The sequence below is a fragment of the Bubalus bubalis genome, chromosome 22 (assembly GCF_019923935.1).
Source record: "Bubalus bubalis isolate 160015118507 breed Murrah chromosome 22, NDDB_SH_1, whole genome shotgun sequence".
Taxonomy (NCBI): Eukaryota; Metazoa; Chordata; class Mammalia; order Artiodactyla; family Bovidae; genus Bubalus; species Bubalus bubalis.
Window position 1 is genome coordinate 23,091,190 of NC_059178.1, and position 22,915 is coordinate 23,114,104.

The following is a 22,915-nucleotide window of genomic DNA, read 5'->3' on the forward strand; positions in this document are numbered from 1 at the left end:
TTAAATCTCAAATTGGAAAACAATACCCTCTCCCCGCCCCCACCCACCCAATGCATAGTCTCCTGCAGTTTTCCAGTTCAGGGTTGTGGTCGTGGCCTGCTGTTCATTCAGGAAATACCACCTCCTCCCACGTCTTCCCCCTCTTGGTCTAGGGCAGATGGGCATCTAAGCTGAGCCCAGGTTCCTTCTCTCAAGAGATGTAAAACCACGGATTCTTTTCCTCTTCAGTTCTGTGGTTTGTAATGACCAGCCAATGCACTTCCAGGTTTTTATTTGCTTCTTCTAGACTAGATCATAGGAGAAGGCAATGGCACACCACCCCAGTACTCTTGCCTGGAAAATCCCATGGATGGAGGAGCCTGGTAGGCTACAGACCATGGGGTCTCTAGAGTCGAACACGACTGAACGACTTCACTTTCACTTTCCACTTTCATGCATTGGAGAAGGAAATGGCACCCCACTCCAGTGTTCTTGCCTGGAGAATCCCAGTGACAGTGGAGCCTGGTGGGCTGCCATCTATAGGGTCGCACAGAGTTGGACACGACTGAAGCGACTTAGCAGCAGCAGCAGCAGACTAGATCACAGATTTTAAATTGTGGGATTCTCGTTGGAATGCATCACAGTTCTATCAAGAACATTAGCTTCTCATAACCTGGTATGATATCCCTTGTTGGATTTCTATCGTGGATATTTTATCTCTAGATAAATGGAATTTGGGTCTTCATTTTGCTTGTCCTGCCAAGATCATCTCTTTTGTTAGTGTTGTCTAGTGACTGTTGCCTGTGGTTTGGTTCCAGGATGTGTCTACAAATGGCAAATTTAAATGGCCAGATTAGATACTACTTCATGAAAGGTTTTGATCAGTGGAGGTTTCTTCTCCACGACAAACAAGGCATCTTTGCAGCATCAGAATGTGTGTGTCCTGTGTGACAGACAGCTGTGTGTAACTGGTATGCACATTTGGGGTCACTTTCCAATAAGGGTGAAAGAAATTCCAATCTCGAAGTCATATTTGCACTTAGGAATGCACTTTGTTCATCCCACGGCTGCTTGTAGGCATGAGTGGTGGTATGTGGACGTACAGTGAGCACAAGGAATTGGTTCTTAGAATGGTGTTCGGAAGGAATAAAGAGACTTGTTATTTCTTATGGAATGCCATGGTGACAGCAAATAAAGTCACTAAAGAGCCGCCACGTTCTTTAGGGAAGTGCTCCTAGACTGAACTTGTCAAACACATGGGATGCTTTTCAAGGATTACCTGAAGCAAAATGCTTTAGTTCATGTCTCCAGTTATTCCTTAAAAAAAAAAGAACTGTCCAAAATATCATGTTTTGACAAGCTTCCTTACTAATACCAGGTCAAGAATTCATCATCATAGGGGAAAAAAAAAAAAAGCCCACCCAAATTCTAAAGGTACTTTGTTTCAAAAATACATTGTATTTTAACTTAGGGTTACTATGATGTATACTCAGCCGTGTTCTTAAGGTATTTTACAGACATACACGTAGGCTTCCCAGGTGGCTCAGTGGTAAAGAATCTGGCTGCCAATGCAGGAGACACAGGAGACTCGGATTCAATTCCCGGGTTGGGAAGATCCCCTGGAGAAAGAAATGGCAGCACACTCCAGTATTCTTGCCTGGAGAGTCCCATGGAAAGAGGAGCCTGGCGGGCTACAGTCTGTAGGGTCACAAGGAGTTGGACACAATGGAGCACACACGCCTACAGAGATATACATGGAATATAATGAGAAGAAAATAAATAAGCAGAAAGCAGCACCAAGAGAAAACAAGAGGAAGAAGGTGGGAAGAGATGAATCCATAAAACCTGTGTTTTGAACACTTGCCTCACAGTGTCCATATGATGAAAACATCCCAGTTGTTCACTGGAAGCCCACTTCTACTAACATTACTCAAATCAGCAAACCAGCAGGAATTTGCCACCCTGACAAGTGTGATGCAGGAGCTGTAAAAAACGTTCTCTGGGACTTGGTCCTGGAGGAAGGGATGCTTGAGGAGCGATCTGAAGGATGAAGGAGGGTGTTGGGGGGACCCAGAGTGTGAAGGTGGCTTGTGCAGACTTCGTTTGGCAGAAGGAATCCAGGGGGAGTAGGGAGGAACTGGAGGAAGGTTGTGTGATGGAGCAGGAGGTCAGGGGCTCCTCCCCGCCATCACGGGCTCTGACTGCGTCCTCACGCTGGCTGGCTGTGCTGCTGGAACTAAATCCGATAACCAGCTTCTGGTCTTCCCACGTGGGTTTATTCTCACAAAGATTTTTGGGGGATATAAAAGCAGAAGTGAAAATACATTTGATAACATCTTGGGGTGACCTCCTTGGAATTTCACTTCACGTCCCCTCCAAACCCCTCAGACCCCAGGCATCCTGCTGCCCCAGAGTCCTTATTAAGCCAGGAGGGAGCGGGCAGTTCTGGCTCCGAGGATCAGCCTTCAAAGAAGGGGAGTAGGGTCACCCAAGTCCTGAAGAACTTCCCAAAGTCCCTCAGCCCCAAACCTCCCAGTTCAACCCTGAACGCTAGTAAGGTCCAGGAAAGATGGCTGCTTTCAGGCAAGCACAGGAAAATAAGCAGAATCATCTGAACAAAACTGTAATATTTGACTTTTTGCTTGAATAGAACTGTTTTAATTTTCCTGTCAGTGAAAGAATGTTACAGCTCTTTGTTAGGGCAAAAGCCTGTACCTACTTTAAAAGCCATTCGTCTTCTGGATTCAGTTCGCCTTGTCATTTCAGTTTTTCTGTGATTGTTATTTTGTGACCATTTGCTAATGCAATTCATGCTTTAAAAATAAATATAACCACAGAATGCAAAGAAATCACCATCTGAGGTTCAGGTGTCAGCAGAGTGACATTCTCTGAGGTTCAGTGAGCTCTTAGGATGGCTGCAGGGTGAGGGGGGACCTCGTGTATCCTAAGGCGGCGGGGCGGGTGGTTCTAGAACGGTCCTGGCCTCTCTTCTGTGCAGAGCTGAGCAGGCTCCACCCGCCCCTGCCCCCAGGAGCAGGAGCTGACAGGCCAAGGGATTAACGCTGGCTTTTCATGATTGCCAGCTCAGGAGCATTAAGCTAGGATGTCCCTGATCCAGAGCGGATGGTCCAAAAACCATCCTGACCTTGGGCATATAGACCTGGCAGTACCCAGGGAGTCTACATAGGCTACTGCCTGTGTCCAACAGAACTGGACAACATATGTATGTAGGATCAACATGTTTGATGATTGCAAAGACTTTCCCCTTCATCTACTGCATTTAAATGCTAATCTGAAAGATGATATGCTTTCAGTGAAGGCCAGACTGAGCCTAAGTATAGTTGAAAGTGTGATCAAAGGTCCGTCTAGTCAAGGCTATGGTTTTTCCTGTGGTCGTGTATGGATGTGAGAGTTGGACTGTGAAGAAGGCTGAGCGCCGAAGAATTGATGCTTTTGAACTGTGGTGGTGGAGAAGACTCTTGTGAGTCCCTTGGACTGCAAGGAGATCCAACCAGTCCATTGTGAAGGAGATCAGCCCTGGGATTTCTTTGGAAGGAATGATGCTAAAGCTGAAACTCCAGTACTTTGGCCACCTCATGCGAAGAGCTGACTCATTGGAAAAGACTCTGATGCTGGGAGGGATAGGGGGCAGGAGGAGAAGGGGACGACAGGGGATGAGATGGCTGGATGGCATCACTGACTCGATGGACATGAGTCTGAGTGAACTCTAGGAGTTGGTGATGGACAGGGAGGCCTGACGTGCTGCGATTCATGGGGTCGCAAAAAGTCAGACACGACTGAGCGACTGAACTGAACTGAACTGATCACCTGTCCTGTTTTTTTGCCAGACATTTCTATTTTCATTATAGGTTTTTCATAGGTTACACAATTATTTAAATTTAAACCCACAATTTTACTGGTGAAAGGATATAATTACATTTTTTAATTATGAGAGTGTGTGCATGCATGCTAAGTCACTTCAGTCATGTCTGGCTCTTTGCGACCCCCTGGACTATAGCCTGCTAGGCTCCTCTGTCTATGGAATTGTCCAAACAAGAATACTGGAATAGGTTGCCGTGCCCTCCTCCAGGGAATCTTCCCAATCGAGGGATCGAACTCTCATCTCTTACATCTCCTGCATTGACAGGTGGTCCTTTACCGCTAGCGCCATCTGGGAAGCCCCAAATTATGAGAGTAGTTTATGTAATAACCCTGAAATCTTCCTCTGTGTGCTTGCTCACAGCCTTGTCCTGTTAATAGGAGGAGACAGTTGGTGAAAAGGACACTGGTTCACTTAAGACCGATTTATTTAAAGCACTGAGTGTTTTTATTCAGGTTTATTCATCGTTGCCTTAGCAGTGATTCCCAGCCATTTGGCACCAGGGACCAGTTTCCTGGAAGATAATGATTCCATGGACTGGAGGGGTGGAGATGGTTCCAGCATATTCAAGCATGTTACATTTATTGTGCACTTTATTTCTACTGTTGTTACATCATCTCCACCTCAGATCATCAGGCTTTAGATCCTGGAAGTTGGGAACCCCTGCTGTTTAGGTTTGAAAAGTGGCCATTCCACAATTTATACTTGTTAAATGTATAGTATGAAAAGTTATATTTTCACTGTCAGCATCTGCGTGGCCTCCAGGTCTTTACTTGACCAAATGAGTTATAAATCACAATTGGGGATTTTGTTTGACTTTTCTTATTTTTGGAGAATTGTCTTGGAAAGTAGTCATATATGGATGTGAGTTGGACCATAAAGAAGGCTGAGCACTGAAGAATTGATGCTTTTGAATTGTGGTGTCGGAGAAGACTCATGAGTCCCTTGGACAGCAAGGAGATCAAAGCTGTCAGTCCTAAAGGAAATCAACCCTGAATATTCATTGGAAGGACTGATGCTAAACAGAAGCCTCAATACTTTGGCCACCTGATGCAAAGAGCCAACTCCATTGCAGAAGATGCTGATACTTGGAAAGACTGAGGGCAGGAGGAGATGGGGTGACAGAGGATGAGATGGTTGGATGGCATCACTGACTCAATGGACATGAATTTGAGCAAACTCAGGGAGATGGTGAAGGGAAGTCTGGAGATGGTGACAGGGAAGTCTGGCATGCTGCAGTCCATGGGGTCGCAGAGTCAGACACGACTTAGTGACTGAACAACAATGACGGCTCCCAGGAAATGTTTCTCAAAGTCCCCTGTTGTTCTGAATTAGGGCCTGTGGTTCTTTTTTGTGATTCAGGTTTAAAAGTCTGTGTCTCTCCCTCATCCCTCTTCCCCAGGCTTCCTTCTCTGCATTCACTTGGCACTCATTGGCTTAGTGACTTGAATCCCTAGCAGATTAACAGCAGGAAATGTTGTCTGACAGTTCGCTGCCAACATCTCATACGTGTGATGTGAAACTCTTTGTACAAAAGCGAGCCCAGTGTTTTTGCTGGCCAAGAAGAAGCGTGCTTCACCGGAAAGCTATTATCGGCCACGGTACTCGCTCTGAGCACAGAAGTCTGATTTCAAACAGAATGAAATGGCTACAACAAATGAAGGCAGAAACAGATTGTGGCTGAAAGAAAAAGACGTCTTCCTAAAAGCAGTGGAGGAGCTTCACGTGCACGAAGGGGTTCTTGTATATGTGCTGAACGTGTTTTTGCAGAGAATTTCAAACCTCGGTGGGCTCTCCGCATGTGAACTCTCCCTTCTTGCTCTGGCTGTGCTGCAGGCTGTATCTATGATAATTCGTAACTCTCATGTTTGGCCTAGGATGTACCTAAGTGTGCCAGAACACCCAGTGTGTGTGAAAAACCACTTTGTGTTTGTGTTTGCACAGGGTAATGGAATGTTCCCTTGGTTTACTGATAATGATACTATTTTCAGCCATTTCCCACTTTGACCTGTAGAGATTTGTTTTTCATGAGAGATAGGGGGTGATTTCACTGCAGATGAAAAGGCTTCAGTCTCTCTCCCAAATTTCAACATTAGAAACCCTGAATTTGCAAAAAAAAAAAAAAGAAAGAAAGAAAGAAAGAAAAACAACAATAGAAAAGAACCCTGAATAAATTGGATTCCTTATAATAAGGGCCAACTGATAATCACCAGCATTGATTGGTAATGGCTTCCCCTAGGCTAGGCAATCTGTATGCTTTCCTGTGTTTCTTGTTTTTTTAAGAAATTTTATTTCTGTTTTATGGAAGAGGACGGAAGGTCTGCATTCAGTGCTGCTGTGAAGGTTCCTTGGTCATCAGGGAGTTTTATGTTTGGGGTTTTTTGCAGGGGAAGGGGCTCGAGGTACATAGGATCTTAGTTCCCCCAACCAGGGGTGGAACCCACACGCCCTGCAGTGGAAGTGCATCTTAACCACCGCCAGGCCGCCAGGGAAGTCCTTTCCTGTGTATTAATTAATGCAACAGTCTTATGAGTAAGGAAAAATATTATTCCCATTTTTTAAAGGCAGTGAAGTTCAGAAAGCTTCAGTGACTGTCTCACCTCACAGCCAGCTGCTGTAGAGTCAGGGTCCAGGGCTGGGGCTGTCTGATGAGCCTCATTTAGAATAGAATGATAGGGAAACAAACTTGAATTGGAAAAGAATAATATCTTTAAAACTGCATCCTAAAGATACTTAAATAATGCTAGAGGAATTCCAATCTCTAGACAGTTGAGACATTAGACAACTGTCTAATCTCTAGACAATTGGAAATAAATTACTGTTTTGTTTAAAAACTAAGCAACACCAGGATGTGGTTCCGAGTTCCTGTTTTCACAGGCCTCTCTGTATCAGCACTGCCAACTGAGCCGAGTTTAAGAAAATGGCAGAATAACTATTGATGGACTTATTAATGTTTAAAAGAACTGTCATGATTTTCTGAAAAGCCAATTGCCTGTGAATTTAAAGAACACGCTAGTGAGACACATAACGTCTAGGCAGAAAAAATTCATCTCTGCCTCTCACATCAGCCCTCCTTGCATTCGCTGTCTGGATCACACTTGGGATTTGGGCTTCCCTGGTGGCTCAGCTGCTAAAGAATCCACCTGCAATGCGGGAGACCTGGATTCTATCCCTGGGTTGGGAAGATCCCTTAGAGAAGGGAACGGCTTCTAGTATTCTGCCCACTCTAGTATTCTGGCCTGGAGAATCCCGTGGACTGTATAGTCCATGGGGTCGCAAAGAGTTGGACACAACTGACCGACTTTTCACTTCACTTCACACAGGCTGAAGTTTCCATTAAGTCCTGCCCCTCGGGGCATGGATTCTGGCAGTAGTGATGGGGATAATGGACTTCCTGCTGTGCTTATTAAACTTGGCATTGAAAGTACACTTGAGACAGAAAGCCCCAAATGGAAGTGGATGCACACAGGGCAGCTGGGGCCACGTAGCGCTTCTCAGACCTTCCTGGCCTCAGATCTCTCTCGGGGACTTAAGGCTGTTGTCACAGACCAGACACCATCGTCATCTTTTATTCATGAGTTGACCACGGACTCTTGCTATTTTCTAAATGTAGATTTAAAAAAAAAAAAAACAACAACACTTAAATTTCAGAGCAGACAGTATTAGAACATTTTTCAAACAGAAAAGGGAAAACTGAGGAAGAAATGACTTACACGGAGTCCAGGTGTCCGATTTAGGCTCAAGCTCTAGCCAGGTCAGTTTGTGGAGCTCTTCAGATGCTCCTAAACACCAGGCAAATGGTGATGCCGTCTTTTAGAAATTAAGAGAATTCCATTTGACCTTTAAAAGTGAGGAGAATGGAGAGGCATTCAATGAGGAAATATGCAGTTACAGAAGGAAGCATGAAAAAAGAGATGGCATTTTGCAACAAGACTAATCCAAGGTAATATGAGGAGAAATTCCTCCTTCAGATTCATGCCAGGAGCACTTATTAGACACATATGTTGAATGTTTTTGGTGTTTAGGACATTCTGTTGGGGACATTAAAAAGGGTGTCCAGTTTCCTGTCCTTGGGGGACAGAAATGCAAGTTCACAAAGTGCATCAATCTATGGGAAGGTATAATTTGCAGGAGAAAATCAGCAATCTGTTTGAGGAAGATACATGGTGGAGAGATGGAAGTGCTTACAGGGCTGGTGCACCCTCAAATTTCAAAGCAGCTGAAATAAAGGTACAGAAGTGTCAATTTCTCTGTAAGTTCTCAACATCGTATATATTTCCTTGTATTAACACATGTGGTTTAGCCTAAGCTCTGACAGACCTAGAGAGCATATTAAAAAGCAGAGATTACTTTGCTGAAAAGGTCCATCTAGTCAAAGCTATAATTTTTCCTAGTCATGTATGGATGCAAGATCTAGACCATAGAGAAGCCTAAGCACCAAAGAATTGACTCTTTCAAACTGTGGTGCTGGAGAAGACTCTTGAGAGTCCCTTGGACTACAAGGAGATCAAACCAGTCAATCCTAAAGGAAATAAATCCTGAATATTCATTGGAAGGACTGATGCTGAAGCTGAAACTCCAGTACTTTGGCCACCTGATGCTAAGGGCTGATTCATTGGAAAAGACCCCCATGCTGAGAAAGATTGAGGGCAGAAGGAGAAGACGGGCAGCAGAGGATGAGCTAGTTGGATGGCGTCACCAACTCAATGGACATGAATTTGAGCAAACTCAGGGAAATAGTGAAGGAGAGGGGAGCCTAGTATGCTGCAGTGGACACAACAACTGAACAATGAAATGTAACAAGACTTTTTTTTAAGCAACAGTTTATAGAAATGGACACATCGATCCTGAGGAGCCTCAAGGATGTACCCTCAACCTTGGTGCTGATGGCTTTGCTTCCCCCCTTCCTGCCCCCTGTCCCCCTTTTAAGAAGTTAGGACCACTGATTAGCTACACTTCTCAGGCAGGACAACAGCCTCTGCTTCATTTTCTCCATAATTGTGCAGCTCCAGAAAATAAGAACTGCAGCCCAAGATGTCAGGTGAGGACATTATACTTGACTTAACAAATTTCTCTAATTTCAGCGTTTAGCCTTTCTTACCGACTGATTCATAGCTTTGTGAGACTGAAAGAAAAGACAAATTCTATTGAAGTCTTGTGCTGAGATTTAGTACAGTTTGGGCTTATGTTTGGGAGCACAGATCAAGCCACAGTTTCCAGGGACTTTTAGGAGGACATGGGCACAGGTGTGGGCTTCCCAGGTGGCGCTAGTGGTAAAGAATCCACCTGCCAATGCAGGAGACATAGGTTCAGTCTCCAGGTGGAGGAGGGGATCACGACCCACTCCAGGGGTTGTATTCTTGCCTGGAGATTCCTGTGGACAGAGGAGCCTGGCAGGCTACAGTCCATAGCGTCACACAGAGGCGGAGGCGACTGAAGCGACGCAGCACGCACACACGTGCACCAAGAGCAGCTCCTCCCTCTATCCCACCCCAGGCTCAGAGCCCTGTGTGTGTTTGCTCCTTCTGGTCTCCTCCCTAACGTGCTGGGCAAGATGTGAATGCTTCTGCTCAATCACAAAAGAGGAAATCAAGATATTTCTTATCCCACCTGGGTCATTTTTTAGTATGGTATCAGGTTCTTCAGTTAAAGTCTATGTGTTTTGGCTCTCCCAAGGGAAAATGCCACCACTTAAAATTCAACAAACATTTTAATTTTGTGTACCTTGTTCATAGTTTTCAATGCAAGTTCATTGTTTGGTTTGTTTACTGGTTGGTTTTATAGTTTGGTGATTTAACATTGCTCGTTTGTATCATTTTATTTCAGCATTTGACTGGTTTTTCATTTCTTGAGAACTTAATGTTTTTTAAGAAAATTTGTTGGAAAGGCTATCTTAAGATTTTAAGACTGTGTCTGTATGTAAATAAAGTTTATTATCATGTAGCTATCAGTGTTGGTCTAAGAGGCCTGAAAGAAACTGTTATGAAAAAGTTACACATTTTATCAAAAAAAGAAGCATTGCTTTGGAGTCCTCCTATTTAAGAGTTTTTAAATTGTAAACTTAATTTAGGTGTACCTTTCAACAATACCTGCAAACGAGATCTTGATAACCTACAAAGACCATGCTCCCACCTTCAGAAATTCTGATTTCTTTGTCCTGACATGGGTTCCTGGATATTGGTGTCTTTTTTACTGTTCCCAGGGTCCAAGGTTGAAAACCCTATGTTGAATTATTGCTTCTGCAACATTGGTTATGATATGCTGGCAAGAAAATTTTTATGTAAATTTTCATTACATTACCTTTTATATCTCTTGATGATATTTGACCATAATGAGGTTCCATAAAAAGTGTAGGAGGGACTCTCCTGGAAGTCCAGTGGTTAAGACTCCATGCTTCCAATGCAGGGGCATGGGTGTAATCCTTGGTAGGAAAACTGAGATCCCACTTGCCATACAGCATGGCAAAAAAAAAAAAAAAAAAAAAGTATAACTGGCTTGATAGCATGAAGAATGTCTTTATAGTCGGTCAGGGTAGAAGGTGATGCACAGACAGACGGCCGCAATGTAAGGTGGAATGTGGAAAGTGCCCTCTTGGTACCAGAAGTGCTCAAATGTCCAGAGACAAGAGACATCACATTTGGCTGGGAGGACAGGAAGTGCTATAAAGAAGTGGCACTAGAGAAGCGTTGTGAAGAATGAGAGTTGACAACGAAAGGCCAGGCAGAGCATTTAGGGACATTTAGAGCTTCACTAAGGGTAACACCCGAAATGGACTGGAACACATCAAGCCTGATTTACCTCCGTGAGTTCATAGTGACAACGTAAGACAAAAATTCTAACTGGTGACTTTTAGATGATGCTAGGGAGCCAACTTGTCTTAAAATTGAACAGAGGAGAAGGTGTGAGTGTTGATCCTGGCTTCATCAAATTATGTCACTGGATACATAATTTTGACAAAGAGACGCTCTTCATAGACATGCTCCAGATGATCATTGGGGGAGCAATGATGAGGATTAGAATATTCCCATCTTGCCATCTCAAATCAATGGGTCTAGGGCAACAATCTTTAGTGACTGTGCTTCCGAGATGGCTTAGTGGTAAAGAATCCACCTGCCAATGCAGGAAACATGGGTTCAATCCCTGGGTCAGGAAGATCCTCTGGAGAAGGAAATGGCAACCCACTCCAATATTCTTGCCTGGGAAATCCTATGGACAGAGGAGCCTGGTGGGCTACAGTCCTTGGGGTCTCAAAGGAGTTGGACATGACTAGCAACTAACAACAAAATATTACAAAAAAGGCAGGAGTCACTGTATGCCTCCTGATGAAATTACATAGCATCTTTTATAGAAAACAGTCAAATAAGAATTCTGGTCAAGCTTCTAGATTTTACTGTCAGTTTACAGAAAATACAAAATACAGAGGAACGTGTTAAATTACACCATGAAGATGCAAGCAGCAAGTCTAGACTGAGGGAACTCTGCAGGCAAATGACCTGATTTCCAAAACAAGTTAATTTCAACAGGAAAACCAGGATAAATGGAAAGCTTGCAGTTTCAGAGAGACTACGGAGATATGACAGCCTATTGCAATGTATCGGAGAAGGCAATGGCACCCCACTCCAGTACTCTTGCCTGGAAAATCCCATGGATGGGGGAGCCTGGTAGGTTGCAGTCCATGGGGTCGCTACAAGTCAGACAGGACTGAGCGACTTCACTTTCACTTTTCACTTTCATGCATTGGAGAAGGCAATGGCAACCCACTCCAGTGTTCTTGCCTGGAGAATCCCAGGGACGGGGGAGCCTGATAGGCTGCTGTCTATGGGGTCGCACAGAGTCAGACACGACTGAAGCGACGCAGCAGCAGCAGCATTGCAATGTATGGGCTTATCAAAGAAAATGAAAAGAAAATCTTTGAAACAGTTGGAGAAATTAAAGCACTGACTACATATTTGGCGATAGTATGGACTGATTGCTAATTTTGTTTAAATGTGATGAAGGCATTGCAATTATACTTTTTGAAAGAGCAGAGTTAAATGCTAAGATAAATAGAGACAAAATTATTTGCTTAGATGCTTCCAAATAACTGTGGGGTAGGATGAGGGGAGCAAAACTCAGATGAACCAAGGTTGTGAGCTTCAAAAGGCATTTGTTAAAACTGGGCGATAAGTATACAGGGTTTCATGATACTGTTGTCTCTACTTTTGGAACTGTTTGAAATTCCCCAATCCTGAAACATTTTGAAGTTAATTTTTAAAACTTGTTCCTCTAAACAGACAAGTGAAAGTGAAAATAAACATTTTAATATAAACTTCCCAAGTGATGCTGATTGATAAGCCATGCCTTGAGAACCAGTGTTTTACAGACATAAAAATCCTGGAGTAGCTTTGACTTCGGGAAGTTTCATTAATGTTGCAGAAAGACTTGTTTCATCTGCTGTGTTTGAGTGGTGGTGATAGCTGTATCCTCATCTTCTCTATTAGAAATCCAATTTTAAGAGGAAAAAAAGGGTCAAGAGAGGGCAGTCCATCATTGGTTTGTTGTTGTTTAGTCACTAAGTCGTGTTCAACTCTTTTGCAACCCCATGGAATGTAGCCCACCAGGCTCCTCTGTCCATGGGCTTTCTTAAGCAAGAATGCTGGAGTGAGTTGCCATTTCCTTCTCCAGCGGATCTTCCCAACCCAGGGACTGAACCCGTGTCTCCTGCGTTGGCAGGGAGATTCTTTACCCACTGGGCCATCTGGGAAGCCCATTGGTTTGTAACTGCAAAGCAAACTCAGGATTTCATGATGTTAATGTGTTAATAGTGAAGGGTTACATGAACTGCGAATGCATTTGAGTCAGGGACATGACTTATCAACTCTCAGGAAACAGCAAATGAGATTAAAAAGTGTTTGTCTCCAGTTAAGTAAATTATCCATTGATTTTAGAATAACTCTGTCCAAAAAAACGTTTTTGAATCTACTGAATTCTTGACTCATTATGGCAATATATAAACACACCCCATGAAAATTAGGTGCCTAGATTTGATCACTTCATGAACATCCTTTCTCTGGGAACCAAATATTTAACATAAATTCTCTAGAAGTTCCGGGTGACTGTTGAGCTTTAGTCATATTTTAGATGTTATTACCCAAAGATGCACATGATGTCAAACATGTAGAAATAATTGACTTGAAAAACTTGAATAATATGCTAGAAAAAAATCATCTGTGTAAAAAGAATCAGTTTGGGGGAGGTGAGAGTGATTACAGAGGGGAACTTGTGTGGGGCTGGAAAATAGTCCTGTTTTGTGTCCTGGCTTGACTCCAGCCATCGCCAGGGTCTTTCCCTTTACGTGTGCAGATGCCATGTCTAGGCTCTGGGGCAGTGAGCTGTGATCATAGTGATGTTGGCCATGAGCACAGGGGCCATATATCCTCGAGTCCATGATCCCTGGCTCCTTATGGAGTCTTCCATTCTCAATCAAGGATGAGCAGGAGAAGGCCCACATAACGTGAGAGGCCTTTCTGGTGTCATCCAACTGGCTGGCGGCTATGGTGAGATTTAGTAGATAGGAATTTCATTGTTTACATATAACCATCTGTAGTGAAAGTGAAAGTCAGTCAGTTGTGTCCAACTCTTTGTGACCCCATGGGCTGTGCAGTCCATGGAATTCTCCAGGCCAGAATACTGGAGTGGATAGCCTTTCCCTTCTCCAGGGGATCTTTGCAACCCAGGGATCAAACCCAGGTGTCCCACATTGCAGGCAGATTCTTTACCAGCTAAGCCACAAGGGAAGCCCAACCATCTATAGTAGGAAAGATCAAACCAGTCAATCCTAAAAGAAATCAACCCTGAATATTCACTGAAAGGAACTGATGCTGAAGCTCCAAGGCTTTGGCCACCTGATATGAAGAATCGATTCATTGGAAAAGACCCTGATGCTGGGAAAGATTGAAAGCAGGAGAAGGGGATAACAGAGGACAAGATGGATGGATGGCATCACCAACTCAATGCACGTGAGTTTGAGCAAACTCTGGGAGATGGTGAAGGACAGGGAAGCCTGGCATGCTGCAGTCCATGGGGTTGCAGAGAGTCAGACTTGACTTAGCAACTGAACAATGACAACATTATAGTAGATTCTAAACAAACCATCTTGGTTCTTAGAGCCAAAACAGGCAGAAACAAATTCCCCCAAACCCCTCAGGGTTAAGAATGGACCACTATGTTATTGTCTTACAAACTGTTAGTGAAAGAAAAAGAAAGTAATTTTGCCCTGAAGCTGGTTATTTCTATGTGGAAAAAAAAAAAAGAAAGGACAAACTAATATGAATATAGAAATTTGTGGAAAAGGAAACCTGAAAAGAATTTTGTGTGTGATTATATTTAATTTAATGAATGAATTTTAATATTGTATTAAAAGTATAAAATAGTGGAAAACTAAAAAGTATATGTATGTGTGTGTGTATATAAATATATAGTATTCAAATATGTTTAAGAAAAGTAGTCTATTCAAGAGAAAGCTGTGGGTCATTGTTCAGTTGCTAAGTCATGTGACCCCATTTTTTCACCCCATGAATTACAGCACACCAATCTTCCTTGTCCTTCACTATCTCCTGGAGTTTGGTCAAATTCATGTCCACTGAGTCGGTGATGCCATTGAGCTATCTCATCCTCTATCAACCCCTTCCCCTCTTGCCCTCAATCTTTCCCAGCATCAGGGTCGTTTCCAATGAATGAGCTGTTTGCATCAGGTGGCCAAAGTATTGGAGCTTCATCTTCAGTCCTTCCAGTGAATATTCAGGGTTGATTTCCTTTAGGACTGACTGGTTTGATCTCCTTGCTGTCCAAGGGATTCTCAAGAGTCTTTTCCAGCAGCACAGTTTGAAAGCATCAATTCTTGGGTGCTCAGCCTTCTTTTTGGTCCAACTCTCACATGGTCATTAATAGAAATCAAATGGTGAGGAGCCAGAAAAGTAAGAACCAGCTAGCACAGTGGTCTCTGCCTCAGCTAGCCTTTCCACCTGTTAAACAAAAGGAAGAAGACAGATAATTAAAATGATGTCCAGGGCTGCCTGCAGCATGATGAGACTAATTCCTCCATTGAGGGCCTGGCTGAGGTCCACTGGGTCAAAGAAAGTAGAAGTTTCTGTAGAGGAAGGTTTATTTATTTATTTGTGTTTGTTTTTGCTCATTGAGAAAGTACTTGGCCAGACACTGCTGTTTAGATGTATGTGTATGTGTTGTGTATATTATGTTCTGCTTAAAGCAGGCAATAAACATAATTGATATCTTAAAAAAGAGCAGGGTATTTTTTAAAATTGTTTATTTATTTTGGCTACACTAGGTCTTAGTTTTGACATATGGGATCTAGTTCCCTGACCAAGGATTGAACCCAGGTCCTCTGCAGTTGGGAGTGGGGGTTCTTGGCCACTGGATCATCAGGAAAGTCCCAGAGCAGGATATTTTAATGTTGTGTGTGTGGTGAGTTGCTTCTGTCCTGTCTGACCCTTTGCAACCCTGTGGACTGTAGCCCGTCAGGCTCCTCTGTCCATGGGTTCTCCTGGCAAGAATACTAGAGGGGGTTGCCATGCCCTCTCCAGAGGAATCTTCCCGACCCAGGGATCAAACCCGCATCTCTTATGTCCCCTGCACTGGCAGGCTGGTTCTTTACCACTAGCACAATTTTAGTACTAAGGATGTTTATCAGCCCCACAAGGAGTCGTGTTTGTTCTCCTATAACAAAAAGGCAAACTGAGTCCTACATTACATATTCTGCCACTTGTCACTTAGGCTGATAACAGCTGATGTTTGTGGGATGCTTGATGTGTGTAATCATTGGACCGAGTTTGAATGCTTTTGTTCTGGGAGATAGTGAAGGACAGGGAAGCCTGGCATGCTGCAGTCCATGGGGTCGCAAAGAGTCAGACACGACTGAGTGAGTGAACAACAACGCTGCAAATAAGTAGACGGCATCATACCCATTTTACAGAGGGAGAGAGGTCTGCACAGATGTAGGGGACATAAGGAAGATTCAGAATTAGGTTTATCTGTTAAAGCCACCAACATAGGCAGCAGCAAGACTGCCTCTCTCATCTAAGTCCTCTGCACCTCTGTGTTCTCTCTTAAACTGGAGATCTTACCAATGGAAGCATCAGAAGAACCAGTTTGTTTTTTGTGTGCGTGAAAACTTTATAATTTATTAAGAATTTTTCAGAAGTAATATTCCATTATTTACAAATATAAGATTTAAACTAGCAGGCAGCATTTTGTTGTCATACCATTTACTCATATCCGTTGAGTGTTAAGCAGTTTTGCTATCATGTAATTTATTTTCATACATTATTAAACTTTATTCAAATACAACATTGATTATTTAGCTAGCTATAAACCAGGCTTCACTTTTCTATCCTAAATTTATCTTTTCTCCTAAATAGTCATGCTTGAGGGGGCTGAGTAATTTCCAATATATTTGCAGTTGCACAGTAATACATACCACTTACAGATCTTCTGAATACTTTCTTTTTTGGCATGCCCATTGTTTATCAATTTTCTTATTTTTCTCTTACTGTATTAAATCTTAAAGACAAATATGCTTAATGTACAAGATGTGAAATGTTGCTACTATGCAAACAAAAAGTAGTTTAGCTTAATTGCTGACAGTTAATCCATCTCAGACTCCAAGGCCAAGTTGAAAGAGCTTTAAAGTCTTACTGAAAACAGGATAGATACTGTGTATCACCATAAATTAAGCTGATGGATTTTTTTTTCCCCAGATGACTGCCTTTTTTCCAGGCAAGAATACTGGAGTGGGTTGCCATTTACTACTCCACGTGATCTTCCCAGCCCAGGAATCGAATCCTCATCTCTTGCATCTCCTGCAATGGCACCCCACTGAATTGATCACACCCACTCATCATTTACTGAACAGTTACAACAAGCAACATTTTAAAGAGTACCCGTTTTAATGGTGGCAATTGAAGAGCTTTTTTGGTAACTTGTTTTTCTGTTTTGTTCTTCACAGAAACGCTCCAGAGGCCAAGTGCTGTTTGATAAAGTCTGTGAACATCTGAATTTGCTAGAGAAAGACTATTTTGGGCTTACATATCGAGATGCTGAAAACCAGAAGGTGAGTGGTTCAAAGCTATAGAGAATCTTCTGGCTTCAGCTGCCCTTCACTGCAAGAAAGTGAACTGAAACTGAATCGGTAGATCGTCTTCTCCACCCACCCCTCACACCCCTACACCTCACATGTGCTGTCTGAGGCCCTAAATGCTGTTTATCACCTTATTTCTTCATGAAGGAAATTATCGACAACTTCCTTCAATCTTGAGTCTTTTGGAATCAGTAAGTTAGTGTTTCTGCTCTTCATGCTTGAGTTCTTTATGCTTCCAGAAAAGCATTTTATATAGTGCTTTGGGGAGGGTATGATGATATGTCAGTGGAGTTGAGCCACTGAGAATCAAATACATTGATACACGGAAACCATGTCCACTGGATGCCGTCTTACTGTTAATTCATCTTTTTAAGCTTTCGTATTCTGGCTGCGTCACAATATGAGAGGGGTCTTGTCTTAGGTATCCAGTCTGCCTCTGTAGACTCGCACAGCTGACGCAGCCTCGTTAGGCCTTTTCCTCACTTATCCTCTCAACCACCTGAGAAATGAGGAAGAAGAAATTGTCTCCTTAATGCTGGAAACTGAGCCACCACAATCGTGTTCATAAATGTTACTTGTTTGGTTGTCATTCTGTGAATCGTACTTAATCTTGACTGGATTCACTGGATGATGTCTTAACTTCATCATTAAATGCCTGAGTGTTCTGATGAAGAAAATCATAAAGTCTCAAACGACTGTTTGTTTGTTAGGAGTGCATTTAAGAAGGTGCTTTAAAATCTATAATCACAGAAGTCACTACATGGGAAGCTCACCAGCTAGGACATCAGAGGGGTCACGTTACACGTAGCCAACTCTATGTGTTCTCAGGTTCTGCATCTGCAGATTCAACCAGCAGAAGATCCAAAATATTTTTTTAGAAAATTCCAGAATGTTCCAAAAACAGAATTTTAATTTGCTGGTGTACCAGCAGCTCTTTCTATCTATCACATTTCCATTGTATTAGGTGTTAGAAATAATCTAGAGATGACTTCAAGTATGTGAGGGGATTGCATAGGTTGTATACAGATACTGTGCTATTTCATATCAGGGACTTGAGCATCCCCAGATTCCAGTGTCATCTGGGGTCCTGTGACCAATCCTCTGCAGTGACTGGGGGATGGCTGTATCTTCATTTTTTTCTCCTAATTTGTTTGAACATAGAATCCACCATCTTTTCTACTCTGTTTCTATGCTAGCTTGAATCTCTGAAGGCACTTGTAAAAGAATTTTGTCCAACCTAAATCCTTCACATACACACATCTCTCAAGAGACAAGAGCCTGGGCCCTCGGGACGAGTGAAGGCAGCTGGACATGTTAGGGGCAGGACCCAGCGGGAGGCCCTTCCAACAGCCATTCCCTGCTCCCTCCCAAATGTACTTAGCACATGTCTCTACCCACTCAACACGAAATCATTTCTGTTCTTCTCTGATTCATATTCCAGCTCTCACTTCTTTTTCAGAACTGGTTGGATCCTGCTAAGGAAATTAAAAAACAGATTCGAAGTAAGTTCTTTTGGATTATTTTGTGTAGAAATGGGAGGTAGATTTTCAAACCGTGGGCTTAACTGAATTAATATCTCATACCCACGTGGCTGGTGTAGATACAGTATTTTGAAAGACAGATTAAGATCTCAAGTTTTATTTTTGGCAGATTTGCTTGGCTCAGATACCCATCACCCTTTATGAATTATTACAACCTGGGAATAAAATGACATGACTTTTGACCTAGTGCCTTGCCTGTACACAGATGTGAGATATGATTTAATCAAGTGGTGCCCCCGTTGACAATCATTTTAAAGTTCCAAATTTAATTATTAATGTTATATTATGCCTAACCAAAGTATGAAAGGCAAGCAGTCAAGCTAGAAGTAACAGTCATTTAATAACAAGTCAGACTGAATTTTACTATCTGATGAGAGCTTCTTTCCTTAGCCCCTAAAGGCAAATTAAGAAATGCACATTTCACATTGCCTAATGCACAAAACAACTACAGGAGCAACACAGAAAGTTTAAAACAGGTAACTAATAAGTATTAGACAGGGTGCTAAATCTTAGTAGTAATTAAATGCTAATTAAAATGAGACATTTTTTCACCTGTTCAGTGAAAATGGCACTGTAGCGTAGGGAGTTGAGAATGAGGATTTTTTTTTTTAACCCTTTTCTATAGCTGTTTGGAGAAGGCAATGGAACCCCACTCCAGTACTCTTGCCTGGAAAATCTCATGGGCGGAGGAGCCTGGTAGGCTGCAGTCCATGGGGTCACTAAGAGTCTGACACGACTGAGCGACTTCACTTTCACTTTTCACTTTCATGCATTGGAGAAAGAAATGGTAACCCACTCCGGTGTTTTTGCCTGGAGAATCCCAGGGACAAGGGAGCCTGGTGGGCTGCCGTCTATGGGGTCGCACAAAGTCGGACACGACTGAAGTGACTTAGCAGCAGCATAGCTGTTGGTTACTTTTTGCTATGGATAAATGGTAAAAGATAGATATACTTTATAGTTTCAAATAACTAGTTAATTTTTTCAAGCAGTTCATTTTTTATCAATAAAACCTAGTTTAATTTTCCAGAGCAAAGATTTTAAAATTTTAATAATTCCCTGCACTGGCAATTTTGTACTCAATTGGGAGAAATATAACCCTTTAAGAAGACACTTTTTGTCAATATTTATTAGAATTTAAAAGGTACTTATTCTTTGACCCCTAATTTTACTTGTAGGAGTGTTATCAGTGTACGTGTTAGACAGGAGTATGTACATATGTGTACCTGTAGGAAAGCTCATTGTAATACCATTGGCATAGCAGAAAACCGTTTCAACTTAAATATCCATGTATAAGGAAATGATTAAATCGATCATGAAATAGCCATACCTTGAAATACTAAGTAGCTATTAAATAGAATGAGATAGAATATAGTTTTAGCTCTCATTAGTGAGACCTTAAAGAAATAAATCATATTTGTTTAAACAGAATTATGCATAGGGACTTCCCTGGCAGTCCAGTAGCTAAGACTCCACGCTTCTGCTGCAGGGGGTGAGGGTTCAGAACTAAGACTCCAACGTGCGGCACGGTACGGTGCAGCAAGACAGAGTTATGCATGTATATAGGTATGTGGGTATTTGGGAAGAGCATGAATGTTATTAATAGTAAATACCCCCCAGAAATGTCCCTGCGGGGTAAGGGGTTGAGAACAACTAATTTTTTCTTTAACCCTTTTCTGTAGCTGTTGCTTTTTACTATGGATAAATGGTAAAAGGTAGATATACTTTATAATTTCAAATAACTAATTAATTTTTTTTTTTTCAAGCAGTTCATTTTTTTTTTTTGTCCATGACATCTAGTTTAATTTTCCAGAGCAACTGATTCTATTTGGAGACAAAATTTAAGACGAGTTTGTTAATAAGAACATCATTCCCATTGAAGTTTTCAACAGTTTACTATTAAAAGAGAAACAAATCTTTCTAGTGACTTTGAATGTGCTGAGACCTCCAAATACCCTACGTGCAAATAAAAAGTAATTAGTAGTAAGCAGTTTGAAATGGTTTAATGCTAGGTAATATCTCAAAATAGTGAATTTTTCCTCAGATAGTAGAGAGCCTGATGAATTATTTGTACAGTGAAAACATCTTTACCATATTTTTGAGAGGAATTTGGAGTCATTACTAACAAGAAACTTGATAATGAAGTAGTTTGATAGAAATAAATTGGGATTGAAACCAGGGAAAGCTACAGGTGTGATAAGTAGATAAAAACACACCTTTATCCAGAGAGGTCTAGTAAAAACTTTAAGATGATGAATATGTTCTGAGAACCTTTTTATGGAGGTATTAAAAGCAGATGTGCTGAAATATGTCTTAGCATTTTGTGTGCTTTATTTAAGTTCCTTATAGTCACCTAATTAATAAAATACTATTTCATACTTGGGTGATTTATAGTCACAAAGTACTTTGAAAATCTATTAAATGTTCAAGGATAAATCATAGTACTGTTGCAGGAAAGGCTGTATGTATCAACAGGTAGTTTTTTTTTTTGCTGTTAATGGAATTCTTTTTTTTTTCTCTCTCTCTATTTCCCATTTATCCTTTGTCCTACCTTTCTTTCTAAGAGACAAGCTAAAGGGACAATCAGACATGAGATTTAAAGGAAATTTTCCTCATGTAGATTAGACAGTGTTTGTGACAGCAACATAAAACCAAGAGATAATCATGCAGACAAAGGAAGCACAGAAAATTGGGGTTTTTTTGAAAATGGAATTTGGTGTTTTTATCTATATTTCTCATTGTTTCCTGGGTACTAAATACCTTCTTTCCACCAAAGGTACATTCTATTGGTATCAAGGCAGAAAAGTATTATCAGACCTCATGGAATTATTGTACCATCACCTTCTCTTCTAAACACACATAATAAAAGGATATTTCCATTATTTTTATGTTGTAGCCCCACAGTAGTTCTCTAGCATGAGATTTTCAAGACAATGGCAATCTAGCTGATAGAGATTTTAAATCACAAATTTATGAGAAATAGAAAATTCTGAGCCTGTAGAGTTTGTGCTTATAAAAAAATTCTTATTCCAGTCATCTTTTACGCCTTACAGATCTAAAATTTCTGAATCTACTATTTTAGGATATAGTGTATTTACAATATGGTGATTTTATGATATAGAATATATGATAGTCATTTATGCTATAAACATAGTATATTTAGACATTTTAAGATTTGGCAGGCATAGAAAACTAAAGTTAGGATTTTTGCATAATAATGAATTCTCTTTAGTTTCACAGTTTTCTAATTTTCATAAATTTGTAATTTAAAAGCCTGTATCAGTGTTATAGAATGTCATTTTTATGCATTGAGACTCCTCCAATTGTGAAGTCTCTAACCAGAGTCATCATCTGAGCAGATTCAGGATCACAGGCCTATTTATGGCATAACCATAGCTTCTCAGTGATTTGTTCCTACCAAACTCTCTATGGGGTTATATATTTCAGTTTAAATCTGCCTTGCATATTAATTTCAAATTTTATGCCTCATTTCACTGGATTTTTTTCCCCTTGATTATGGTATAGGTTATATTTTCTTTAAGCTTTCCCACTTTTCAAAATAATGTCCTATGAGACCTCATTGTCATTTGAGTTATAATCTTCAGTTCAGTTCAGTTGCTCAGTTGTGTCTCAGACTCTTTGAGAACCCACGGACTGCAGCATGCCAGGCTTCCCTTTCCATCACCAACTCCCAGAGCTTGCTCAAACTCATGTCCATCGAGTCAGGGATGCCATCCAACCATCTCATCCTCTGTCGCCCCCATCTCCTCCTGCCTTCGATCTTTCCCAGCATCAGGGTCTTTTCCAATGAGTCAGTTCTTCACATCAGGTGGTCAAAGTATTGGAGCTTCAGCTTCAGCATCAGTCCTTCCAATGAATTCCTTAGGATTAGTGATTTTCAAAGTGTGGTCCCCAAGACCAACTGTATGAGAACCATAAGGGCGTTTATTGAAATCATAAGTTCCTTGGCTGTGTTGCAAATCTCCAGAATAAAAACCTCTGAGGGTGGAACTTGTTGTTCTTCAGTCACTAAGTTGTGTCCGACTCTTTTCGACCCCATGGACTGCAGCATGCCAGGCTCCTCTGTCCTTTACCATCTCTCGAAGTTTGCCCAAATTCATGTGCATTGAGTCAGTGATGCTATCTAACCATCTCTTCCTCTGCCACCCCCTTCTCCTGCTGCCCTCAATCTTTCCCAGTGTCTGGGTCTTTTCCAGTGAATCGGCTCTTTGCATAAGGTGACCAGAGTGTTGGAACTTCAATTTCAGCATCAGTCCTTCTAGTGAATATTCAGGGTTGATTTCCTTTAGGATGGACTGGTTTATCTCCTTGTGGAGATCAGAGCTATGAAGTGGAGTAGAGTGGAGCCTAGGGATTGGCATT

At 41.7% G+C, this 22,915-nt stretch overlaps 1 protein-coding gene across 26 annotated transcripts in view; it reads left to right on the top strand.

Moving 5' to 3' along the window:
- The window catches only part of EPB41L3 (erythrocyte membrane protein band 4.1 like 3), a 145,959-nt gene that overhangs the window by 69,738 nt on the left and 53,306 nt on the right, over positions 1–22,915 (top strand). For all 26 annotated transcript variants that reach the window (XM_044934714.2, XM_044934715.2, XM_044934716.2 and 23 more), the window contains 2 exons: positions 16,863–16,967; positions 18,454–18,496. In XM_044934714.2, the coding sequence (XP_044790649.2) occupies positions 16,863–16,967; positions 18,454–18,496 (148 nt within the window). The remainder of the gene's footprint in view (positions 1–16,862; positions 16,968–18,453; positions 18,497–22,915) is intronic.